General features: G+C 41.8%; 1 protein-coding gene across 1 annotated transcript in view; it reads left to right on the top strand.

The window, feature by feature from the left end:
• Positions 1–3013: 3013 nt before the first annotated feature.
• Positions 3014–12363, top strand: part of LOC124162389 (protein bric-a-brac 1-like) — a 54079-nt gene continuing 44729 nt past the window's right edge. Inside the window, exon 1 of the mRNA XM_046538909.1 lies at positions 3014–3546. Coding sequence (XP_046394865.1) covers positions 3537–3546 — 10 coding nt within the window. The 5' untranslated portion in view covers positions 3014–3536. The remainder of the gene's footprint in view (positions 3547–12363) is intronic.

Genomic DNA, 12363 nt, shown 5'->3' with positions numbered 1-12363 from the left:
TCAACAACATTTCCACGGCGCTTTCCTTCACCTCTATTCTTCTCAGGAGTTCCTCATTACTTACTCGATCGATCCATTTTGATCAGTACCATAGAAGAGAAGCATAAACCAAATATAAGTTCCGATAAATTTCTATTTACTTTTATGCTTAAATATCCCTCTCCTGGTAGATATTTCTTTTGGTGGGATGCTTCCTTCGCCTGAGCTAATTTGCTGATATTTTCTTTCTTCATAATAAGGTATGGTATGATAATTTGACGAGACGACCGAAAGCTCATTTGTGTCTTCAGGGAAGGGTAGGAGAGGCAGGGTGGAGAGAAACTCGGCGACGGTATTAGGCGCCAAGGGGACTACGGTTTAACGTCCCATCCGATTTAAAATGGACGGAATACGGTACTTGAAGCTTTTCATGAATTCTACACAAATCACTCATGGAGATACAGGGCAGTCTCTGATAATTCTCCGCCACCGCCGCGCCGGAATGTTAACACATAACCACACCGTGGGAAGCCATCCCTCTAGCTGCCGCAACAAACTGATCCTCAATTACAATATTAAGTGAAATTAAAGTATCTGTGGAAAATTGCTGGTAACATTTAATTAATTAACAAGTTATCAGGATTTTCTATCCCAAAACGTTTTTACAAAAACACTAGCAAGGCATTTATTCTCTCATTATTACATGTAATAACCTCAGTTTACCAAGGTTGATTCATAGACATCAAGTAGGTTGGCAAGAAATCTTTTCAGGAATTTATATGACTTTGGATTATATATCTTTGGCTAGCTTTCGTAATGATTGGTGATTGAATCTGTAGTCCCGAAAATATTTACCTGAAAGTACGCATGAAAAAATGATTGAACATACATTGAAGGTTTTCGCAATGAATCTCCTCGGTTACGTCACCGGATATTCGGTATTTTGTTTTTGTGTGTTTTGAAGTGAGGAGTTTTGGCATCAGTATCCTCGCGATGACCCGGTGGTTCAGTAGGATACCCGATCAAGTTATCACTACTCCGTAAAATTATAAATGCAAGGATATTTGCCTGTTATGCCAGTAGGAACTCATTATGAAATAATTTCCTGGTGAAAAGGCCGTAGCAAGCAGAGGGCGTGGGGATAGTCAAGGGGTTATGTGAAATGTTTGGGATATGTATACATGATTGGGTTTATCCCCTCCACATGAATCTTCCCGAAATGCATTCCCCTGTAAATGAAACGTAACCCCTGAACGTCCAAGCCAGGTTATGCCGCATGCATTTTGCTATTCGCAGCAAGCTGAATGGCTTACGGATAAAGTCTACCTCTGTTAACCGAAGGTCGCTGGTTCGAAGATCGCCTCTGTATGTTTTTACCCTCAAGGCAGAGTTGTATATCAAGTTTCGAGGGGGATCATATGGAGGGGTGCACTTGACACCTTTCCTTCTCTACATATATAGGGGATGTCCCTTGACCTTCCCGTTATCCACGTTTTTAGGGTTTATTTAGCCCATCATAGGCGGAGTTAGGAGGAGGGTACGGGGGCACATGCCTCCCCCCATACGCTTAAAAATAGACAAGATTTTTATTATGGTTGTCATTACGTTCGTTTTGTTTTGTGTATTACGGAGATTCGATCATTTTATTTATTATTAATGTCTATCGTATCAAAATAAAGAAAATATTTTCTATAGTAATTGTTGTATTTGGTTTTTAATCTCAAATATGAGAAGACCTGTCAGACCCTTGTGCCCCTCTCCCCAGAAAAAAAATCCTGGATCTGCCCCTGTAGCCATTTATTGAGAACTAGATTAATCTAATGTGAAGGGCGCAAAGAGCCTGTTTTCAAGGTTGTTGCAAAATTATTGAAATAATAAGTTAATAGCTTCCATAGCGTAATGATGAACATGTCTCAAAATAAAGTATGCTCTTGTGTTTTCTCGGCGTTCAGCGTCGTGTGGGGCTACACGGTCTTCTTAGTTATGGAAAAGTAACTGGCATCTGTGAGACCGTGCTGTCATCAGGTATCTCTATCACCTACTCCTCCTCAAGAGGTCTTGCGCGGATCTGACATTAGTCCTGAAGATGGCAGCCGAATCGGATTCCGAAACGTAGACGGCAATTTCTACAATTACCAAGAGGGATATTCGAGAAGCCTTCCATGTCCCAAGGTGAAACACCTTGGGACTTGGAAGGCTTCTCGATTCGCCTCACACCACAACATCAGTGTGCTGATGGATAAGTTAGATGATCTCCACGTTTATCTAATTAATTAATTTGTGCTAATTAAGCAAGGCCCTTTACAATCACCATCTCTGGCCTAGGTACATAACCGAAACATCCAGGACTCCTTGGCAACAATACAAAATATGGTGGCACCACTTACGGTCGCCACATCAGTTTTCGTGGAAGCTCCTCACTGATTTGCCTCAAATTGCATCAGGCACCCTTCCTGGCGGCTGCGTGATATCGCGTCGTAAGCAGGTTTCTCCCTTTCAGCCGTGTGAATGCGCTGCAAGAGCACCATGGTGGTGGTGCGAAAATGGCATGGACGAGACGTCAGCCCTGAAGAAGGAAGCCGACTCTGATTCCGAAACGTCTACGACAATTTCATAAATTACTCGGAGGGATACCCGAGGAGCATTCCAAGTCCCGCAGTCTTTCACCCTGCACCACAGCATCAGTATTCGTAGCACCTCTTCAATGATTCGCCTTGAATCGTAGGAGGCGTGCTTTCTGACGGCTGCGTGATATGATGTCGTCATGGTACCATCGTGCCCTTCCCTTTCAGCCGTGTGCATGCGCTGGTACGCACCATGGTGGTGGTGTGAACATGGCATCAGGCTTTCCACCCCTCCCCCATCCACCCCTCAAACATTCCCTATCTTCCCCCCCTCCGCCGCTATCTCCCCCTCCCCCTCTCCTTCCCCTCCATCCCCTCTCCTAACTTCTCGAGAGCCCTCCCTCCCACGCCCCTCTGATCCCTCTTGGCGAAACTCAGTCCAAAGTTCCTCATGAGCCGGTGACGGGAGAGCACACTCAAACATCCACAGGAGGTCTCCTCGGACGAACTCTCAAAAAAAACTTTAGGGGGACGCCTTTTTTCCCTGCTGGGATCACCTCCGTTCGCTCTTCGCGCTTGTGTTCGTGAACTTTTTTCGGGACATGCCCGTCTCCTGCCGGCCCTAGCGCCGGTCCAAGTGACTGTGTGCCGCGGCGAAAAATATATTACGACGCCGAGAACGTTGAACTGTACGCCCACCGTGTTATACCTCGGAATAGTTCATACCCCCCGGACAAGTGTGACTTTTTTCCGAGGCCTCCCCGAAGTCCTGCAGTGTGTCGTTTCGTTGAAAAGCGGTAGTATTGTTTGTTTATCTGCGGACTGCTTCCGGTGCGTGGGGTTTTTCGCCGTGCGTGGGAGCATTCGACGCTGGAGGACGTCGTTCGAGGCCGGAGCTCGTGCAGGGAGGGCTGGAGCTGGACCCGTGGATATAAAGCAGGGGCAGGCCGCAGTCGGGCGGCTGTTGCATGCGGTCCCTCAGTAGCCGTCCCAATGCTCAGAGGTGAGTGCCGCTCAAAAAACCAGAAACAAACGGTCATTTTTCCACGAAAAAATTCGTAGAACATTTGACCTATCCTTTAACGGTTGGTAAAATTCGCCATCATGCATTGCTTGATCTTTTTTTATTTCGCTCGACCTCTGTGTTTTATGTTGTTTCAGTGTCTTGGAGTTAATTTCTCGAAAAATTTTAAATGACATTTTTTGTCAACGTTTTGGTGTATGTTTACACCTTCACGTCAAAATTCTAGCCGCATCTTTATAATCAATTAACTACTGAATTCTTTTCGTTTTTTATTTTATTATTGTAAAACATTGCTATAATATTTTATGACTTTTATGTATCAAAATTATGTACTCATATTCATTCATAGCCCTGATGAAGGTATATTAATACACCTAAACGTTTACTAAAATTTTGATTTAAAATTCTTCGAGACTCAAAGAAACCGAATTAACATTATTCATTGCACACAGACAATCGTGTCAAATTGGGTACTTCAATTCTTGCAATAGAGCACATGGATATTCTTTGAGAGTGGTTGGACCAAAACCAATAAAAGTTTAGGACAAGATATTTTTAATTAGGTTACCTACCACATGATATTCTAAATTTAAAATTAATTTGCTTCGGTAAAATAACGTTGAAAAAGTGCGATAGTATTAGTGCATGTCTTGCAACTACTGCGACAGCTCTAAGAGGCGGTCGGAAAACAGATTGAACGCTAAACATTTTCCTAATTTCGGGTGCGCCTGGACCCCTGGATACCCCAGAATTCCGGACTGTTGCGATTCGATGTTTTTTTATTATTTCCATTAATTGGGGGCGACGCAAGCATTGATATCCTGAATTGCACTGATTAAGATCTAAGATTTTTCCGGCCCACCTATCAGGTGCTATAAGGATTATCGGGTTCTCCACCGGGTAAATGGCTGCATCATTGACATGTTCAGAGACGTAGCAATTGAAGGTGATTGGCGTTAGAAAAAAAGTTCAAGGATCTCTATCATGCCCGGTATTCATGATGCCACGATTTTTGCTGTCATTGACGCCATTCCACAAGTTGTTTGTGAAAAATGATCTCTTGGATGCTAGATCTGGATGAAAATTGGCAATCTTCTTCTTTCCCCTCCGGTCACTTGGACGTATTTTCCTGCTCGTAAAGTCATCATAGTTTAGTCTTTGGGATTCATTGACTGAGCCAGCAGCAGACAATGTATATGTGAACGCTGTGCTGTGTTTTGCTTCCCCGCGGGCTGACTCAGCGGTCGCGGATTCGAATGCCGCCCGAGGCAGCGAGCACCTTTTGTTTTGAGCTGGAACGAGTTTTCGACGCGCATAGGAATTTCCGGCGTCTGCTGAATTCGCGCGAAAAACTGCCGGCCGACGTGCGAATCATGCGAAAGAAATGAAACTCAATGGCGTTTTACCAGGGATTTTCACCGCTTCGTCACCGTGTTATGACCGCTCAGTCATTCCCTACGGTTGACCAGTGCTCTATATTTGTTAGAACAACTAAATGGAGAGACATTCTGCGGAAATATTGAGGTCAGCGAAATAGGCGGTGAAAAATAGTTGATGTATGAATGAGCATTGTGAGTTGATTCCCTGTAAATTGATAAGTTCATGATATCTTTTAGAGGAATTGCTTACATTTGTTCTCTCGGGATGATGCAATGGTTTTAGCACCTAAACGTAGCCTCCGATGGCAATGTCTTTTATAATAGTATTATGCGTTTTTTTCTCCTATTTGTGACCGTATTATGACTGCACAGCCATTCCCTAAGGTCAACCACTACTCTATATTTGTTGGAATAACTAACCGGAGAGACATTCTGCGGAAATATTGGAATCAGTGCAATACGCGCTAAAAATAGTGGATATCTGGATGGGCATTGCAAGTTAATTCCCTATAAATCCATTAAAAAGTTCGTGATATATTTTCGACTAATTGTTTGGATTCGTTCACTTGGGATGTTGCAGTGGTTTTACCTCCCAAAAGGTAGCCTTATTAATTTATTATTTATAACATTATAATGTGCTCTTTTTGTCTGAATAGTTTACAATTAAATACCTACGGCCACTACCAGCAACAAGTAAAACAACCCTTGAAGAAAAATTATGACCCGAACTGGATTTTAAGTTTAATCCCTTAAAATATGTTTTCCATTTTCAATGCAACTAAAAAAATCCGCAGGGCCTGGAACCAGTCAAGTCAGATGACATTTCATACCCTATTCACATGCTTACATTTCATATTTCTTTCATTTCACTCAAAACTACACGTTTATTCACTTTTCATTGGGTTTTATGTTACCCCTTATATTCATTACTTTCTTGCCAACTATTTCTATATTTCAAGAGTTTTGCAAGTATATGTTGTCATAATTCTAATTATTGCCATAACTGTACTGTTTTTTTTATATACCGGGACTAGCCACGGTGATAACTTTACGGGATTCACCCGCAATGCACAAATTGTGCGAAAAATCCAAAGAGAAAAAATCATTCGCCTTGACCGGGATCGTTATTGTTGTCCTATGAATCAATATGACAAATATTGTAGCAATTGAATAATTGAACTTCAGTTAAATCTTTATATCGTTCATCAAATTATTATTGTTGTAATTCTGAAAACTACGTGGCGTGTTATAAATTTTTGTAATGACCCTTTCCTTGGATGTTGGACCCGTATGTGCATGCCGTAAAAATATTTAGTGAGTGTAGGATAAGTATCCTTGGTGCAAAAACTCTTGATTTTTTAAAGGACTTCTGCAGTTTTTTTCTGAAATCGTTTCTCAATCTGATCGAAACAACTGTGATTCATTTGTTAGTTGTCGGTAAATCATTATTAAATTCCTTTTTCCCTGTCGCTCCTTAACCGAGTTAAAATTATTGGTAATTATTGTCTACTGAGAACTTATACCCATAGTTAGTTCCCCAAACTAAATATTTGACTAAATAATTATTTCATCTCATTGTAAAATTTCGCTTGCTGTTGTTACGATTGGCATGTTTATCCATTGATATCCACCCTAAAGCTTGTGAAAAACTTCTACAGGATTTGGTTAGCATGAATGTCCCCTGTTTAACTCGTTTGATCTTTTTAGTTTTAGCTGACTTAACCATAAATTTTTCTTCTCTTCTTTCTTTAACCAACTCCTTCTTTAGCCCTGAGCTTCTGAGGAGAGCTGTGTTGACGCATATGCAATTAGAATTTTTCGTAAGGTACAATTAATCCACCATTACTAATCGAAATATTTCACTATATAAGGACAAATGAAGCGGAAGTGACGTCAGAAAAGAAACTGGTGAATATTTGAAAATTTTTTGGTGAAAACGCGAAATTAAAGTTAAATTTTTAGCCAGATAAAACAATAGTCGGATTTGGCTGCCAAGATCTCTATGTTCATGTTATCCAGTCTATAGCAACACGTTTGGAATTGTCTAACCACTGCGGAGTTGCGTTGAGAAAAATGCCTGGCAATTTTTTGAATGAACCTTTCCTTGTTTTCTGTCATCCAATTGACTCACTTAAAAATTTAGCTGATGTGACAAAACGGATATGTTTGAAAGCTGAAACTTCCTGTGCCTCTATTCTTGTTGATTCAACGTATTCTCGTTTCTATATTCAGATATTGGAATGGTGCGTAAACGGCTTATCATTCTTTTTGCTGTCAAACTCGATCACGTCATGGGTCTATCTAGGGCAGAGGCTGCACAGACATAACATAGGTCGTTATTGAGGCAAACTATCCCAAGCCATTGACCCGTCCCGCTGGTTTTGTCCTCTAATCACCGGCTGCTAAAAGTCGCGTAGCGATCGTATTAGTTTCACGAATGGATTTTTGGCTTATCTTTCGAGTAAAGGATCGAATCCTGAATGTGGAGATATTTTTTTAGTGAGCCGCGATTTACACTTACAATTAGTTGCCAAATAGATACCACTCCGTGTCATGCATCGCCGGTTCGCAACGACGCTAAATTGTCCCTATGGTCATATTTCTTGGAGAAAATGTAATGCTTACGTCTGGTTGAGGCGACCGTGTAGAGTAGTAAGGTTTCAAGTTTAACTAAATGTAACATTAAATAATAAATTTAATGGTATATATTATATTGCGGAGCCGACCGAAAGCTGAGGTCATTTGCGCTATGAGGTAACGGTATGGAAGGAAGGGTGGAGAGAAACCCGGCGTCAGCATTAGTCTGCACTTAACGAAAGGCGCCAGAGGGACAACGGCTTAACGTCCCATCCGACGGACGGAATGTTAGGCTTGAAATGTTCTCCGCACAGTATCCAAGCAGGGATCGGGCAGTCCCCGAAAAATCTCTGCCACTGCCGAGATTCGAAACTGAGCCCACGGGGTGGAAAGCCAACAATCTGGCAGCCCTTTGATCCTTTTCCAAAAAACCCTTTTCGAATCCATACTCAGCGCCCTTCGCCTTAACTTTCGAGCACAGTATCAATAAGTATAAATACGCATAGTGGTGATAAAATATTATAGTAAGAAAAAGAATCAAACCTTGTATTAAATTGTAAGCACTTGCACCAGCCACCTACCTCGTTTCAATTCTCTAAACATTTTTTTCTCGATAACCGTTGAAAGCAGGAATACTAGAATTACAATATTACAGGGTGGTTTTCTCTACTTTTAACAGAAATCCTACTACTCAGGTTCATTCACAATATTTATTATTTATGAAAGTATTCCATCGATTAAGGTAAGTTTTCATGGAGTACTTAAGAAGCATTCTGACAGCCTCCCCTTCCTTCATGTACTTCCCTTTGAAATGCACAATAAGGCCTACTCCCTTTCATTCTCTCTAAAAATCCTGTTCTCTTCCTTCCTCTCCCTCGTTTGCCCAACATTCTACCCTCTAACACTGTTTTAAACATCCCCTCCCCGCTACGTACTCCCTCCATCCATACCCTCTGTCTCCTCCGTATCTCATCTAGAAGCTGCCTCTCCTCACTCACCATGTGCAACACTTCGTCGTTCCTCCTCTGTGTCCACTTCACCTTCTCCATTCTTTTCCAAACCCATATCTCGAACGCATCCAGTCTTCTCTCGTCCTCCTTCCTAAGCGTCAACGTTTCCGCACCGTAAAGCGTCACTCTCCAGATCAGTCTCTTCAATAACCTTTTCTTTAAAATCTCTCATTCTCTAATTAGCTATTTCCTTTTTTTATGAACACCTCCTTTGCTAACTCAATTCTCTTACTGGATTTATTGACAGTTTGCAAGGGAGTAGGTCTTACTGTGAATCGAGGAGGGAAGTCAATGATGGAAGGGGAGGCTGCCAGAACGCTTCCATACTGTGAAGTACTCTATGGAAACCTACCTTAATCGGTACAATAGCTTAATGGTAAAAATCAGTATAAGCAACCATCATGCCCTCCAAGGACCCCTGGATCAAATTTCTGGCCACGCGCCTACCTTAAAATGAACTAAGCAATTTTGCACCACAAGAGTACACTTTGAGCAACATGTAGTGTTAAACAATTGATTACTTGAAAGTGAATCATGTAAAGCCAGCTTCTTATGTAGAGGGAGAGTGCGTGTGGAAATTAGAGCAACACAAGCCAAGAGCGCAGCTAGGAATTAAGGCTGGCGGGGTTTCAGGCGCAACTAATACTGAGGGGGCTGAGGGTATGGCATACCTGCCAGGAAAAGCGGTAGGTGCGAGGGCCCTCCGCCAGAAATATTAAAGATAAATGGTTCAAAATGGTGAGTTTCACAGCCTTCTGAGGGATATTTTATTAATCCTTACACTATTCTATGAGTAATATTACTCCAATTAAATAAAATAGATTAAACTTTAAACAATGTCTGAGCTCTGGGGGAGTATTATCCCCCGAAACCCCACCTCGCTGTGCCACTGACACAAGCTATATTTTTTGGCATGTTCATGTAACTCATGCATGGAGCAGTTACTACGCAAACTATTCGTTTTCTATCACTAACTAATACTTTTATTTGCATGGTAGCATGTTCGTCTCCTTAACACTCTCTTAGTTTCTGGTCTGACCGTGTGTCGTGGCCCTGTGTGCTTGGCCTGTGACCGGCAAGCGAGCGCGTGTCTGATTAAGGCTAGGATGAGTCCCGAATGGCTGTTGTGGGATCAGCTCGTGCTACTCGCCCTGTGGTGGTGGCCTGCCTGCCTCGTAGATGCATATACTGTTTTAAGGAAATCCGCAAAAGGCCCGTGATAAAGCCCTCTCCGCCGATATTTCCCGGCAGCGAAGCTCCTTCCGAAGATGAAAAAACAACTTCGCGAAAGATTTTAGACTTTGCCACTAGATTCTATGCACATATATTTATTTGTTTCCATCCGCTTCAAAGGAGTTATCTCTGACGTGTTTCGGCATCTTACTTTGCCACAGTCTTCAGGGATGAAGATTACGAGGCTGAAGTTTATTGCCCATAGAAAACGGGAGAAATATCTCCACAAGAAGCGTCTGGTATACGAGAGTGTCAGAATGAGTGCTGAATGCCTGATGTGGAATCAACTCCTGCCACACACCCTGGTGGTAGCAGTGAAGATTTCTCGGGTTTTATACGGGGTCAGGTACTCCATATCTCCTTCCAACGTTTCGAATAGCAACTCACCCATCGTCTTCAGGGACTCAAGAATCCAAGTCAATCCAAGTCGTTGGATTCCTGAATCCCTGAAGACGATGGGCGAGTTGCTTGTCGAAACGTGGGAAAGAGATATCGATGACTAAGTTCTAACAACACGTATCTCAAAAATAGCAACTTTTCAGGAGAGCCAAAAAAAAACGATTTATTTTTTAAATTGTATATGATTTTTATTGAAATTAAGAACCAAAAATGCATAACACTGAAAAAGAAGCATACATTTTCAAAGAGAAAGTTGTTTTTTTGCTTGAATTTTATTTTTTTATTAACCGTATTAGCAGTATTAACTCAGACCGGCCAAATTTTGAGGTACGTGTTGTTATGAACTTAGACATCGATATGGAGGACCTGACCCGGTGCAAATCCCGAGCAATCTTCACTGCTATTGTTCGCCGGGAAAGAACCAAACATTACATAACCTTGGTGGTGGCTTGCACCGTACCTCGTAGATGTGTATGAACACCGTAATGGCGTTGTCCCGTCAGTCGCGCCCCGCACTGTCGCTGCCGGCGAGCAACCCTTCGTCCCGCAGATATGTCCGCGACCGCCGTCGGCGGCCCCCTCTTGTCTCTTCAACGTTTCCCACGTCCGTCCCTCCCCGGATCTCATCAATCGCAAACGGAAACGCCAGGATTCGCCAGTGGGGAATACTTTCCGGTATACCTTTTGCGTCACTTCCGCTTTACTCCGCGACCAGACTGGGGGAATAAGGGAGTATTTTTTTTCCAGTCTTTCGGCGAGGCGGGCGAGTCGCCCGCGGGTCATAGACGGGTCACCCCTGTGGGGGTCGACTTGGTAAAATCCAATTTTCTCTTTTCCGCCCGTGCCCCCCTTGTTCGTTTTGACGCTCCAGCAAATTCCCTGGCGCAAAATTTGGGGTGGGGTTGTAAGGACGGATTTCCGCTAAAACGTGAAGTAACAATAGTTGTGGGTATGGTCTCCAGTAAATTGTTCTACCTCCATTTGTGAACACGATTAGGGCTCAACCTGCTTTTGAAATCGTCCAACTTAAGGGTGGATGGGGAATTTGTTGGAAATGTGTAACAAGAAGCATAATCAGAGATGCACTCATGACATCGAAGATATCGTATTTCCCACGAATTTTATTATAATAGCGTACTACACGTATTTTGATTGGTAAAAAATGTACCTGATGATGATTGTGTATCAATGGAAACACGCTTTTATAACAAAATTTTTGGCAATACGATATCTTGGTTGATCATTGAATATGTTGTTCCGCGATATCTCTCCGAAAAAATTGACTTTACAGATAGCTACACTAGTATTGTATGTTTCACAAATTTTGCAACGGTCTTGCCCAGGTTTTGGAACTTTACTTCTTTAAGGTGAAAATGCAGATTTTTTGAGCTTAATCATACTGTTTTGGAAGGTGAAGGGTTACCTTGCAACCTGTGCTTACCCTTTATACGACCTGTCCTACTCTTTCTTTGAATTCGTCCCCATTCATTCCTTTCAACTTATAACGACTGTGGAAGGTGCATTGCCAAAAATTAATTGTAACCCAATGAAAATGCATTTATAATTCTTATCTTTATCCCCTTTTTTTAATTTTTAAACGCCGCCTTTATTTTGTGGAAACACGAAATAGAAAATTAAGACTCAATCCGCAACTTCTACTCTAATACTTTATTTTCAACTATGGTGCCGACAACTCCATATTAAGGCATGATATGATAATGACTCTGTATCGTTCAAAGAATGGTCGACAAAATATTTTTGGAATGTGTGAAGAACTTACTTTTCTCTACGAAAGTGAGGCATAGACTATGACAGCCGCGGAGAAATCAAGGGTAGAGGCCTTTGATATGTGATACTACAGAAGAATATATGCACTACAGAATATAGCTTGCAAAAACATTTGTGAAAAATGTTTCGGTTCTTCTGTAGCTACTTTATTCTGTAATCCAACGGATGCAGCCTAATGTGAAGAGATAGCGTGAAATCCCGGTTTTTGTGGAAATAAACCATTTTATTAGAAATTATGATAAAAAATTATCCACGCATACTATCATCGGATGATCGGAAATTCTAAGATCCTTTATTTATATTGAACTTGTCATATTTTACTTTCTTGTTATTTTGGCGCCTTTTTCGATTGTGATACCATGATAATAAAAGTATTACGCTTCAAAGTTCACCGATTATGATTAATATAC

The sequence above is a fragment of the Ischnura elegans genome, chromosome 7 (assembly GCF_921293095.1).
Source record: "Ischnura elegans chromosome 7, ioIscEleg1.1, whole genome shotgun sequence".
Classification (NCBI taxonomy): domain Eukaryota; kingdom Metazoa; phylum Arthropoda; class Insecta; order Odonata; family Coenagrionidae; genus Ischnura; species Ischnura elegans.
This window is presented reverse-complemented; position numbering and strand designations above follow the sequence as displayed.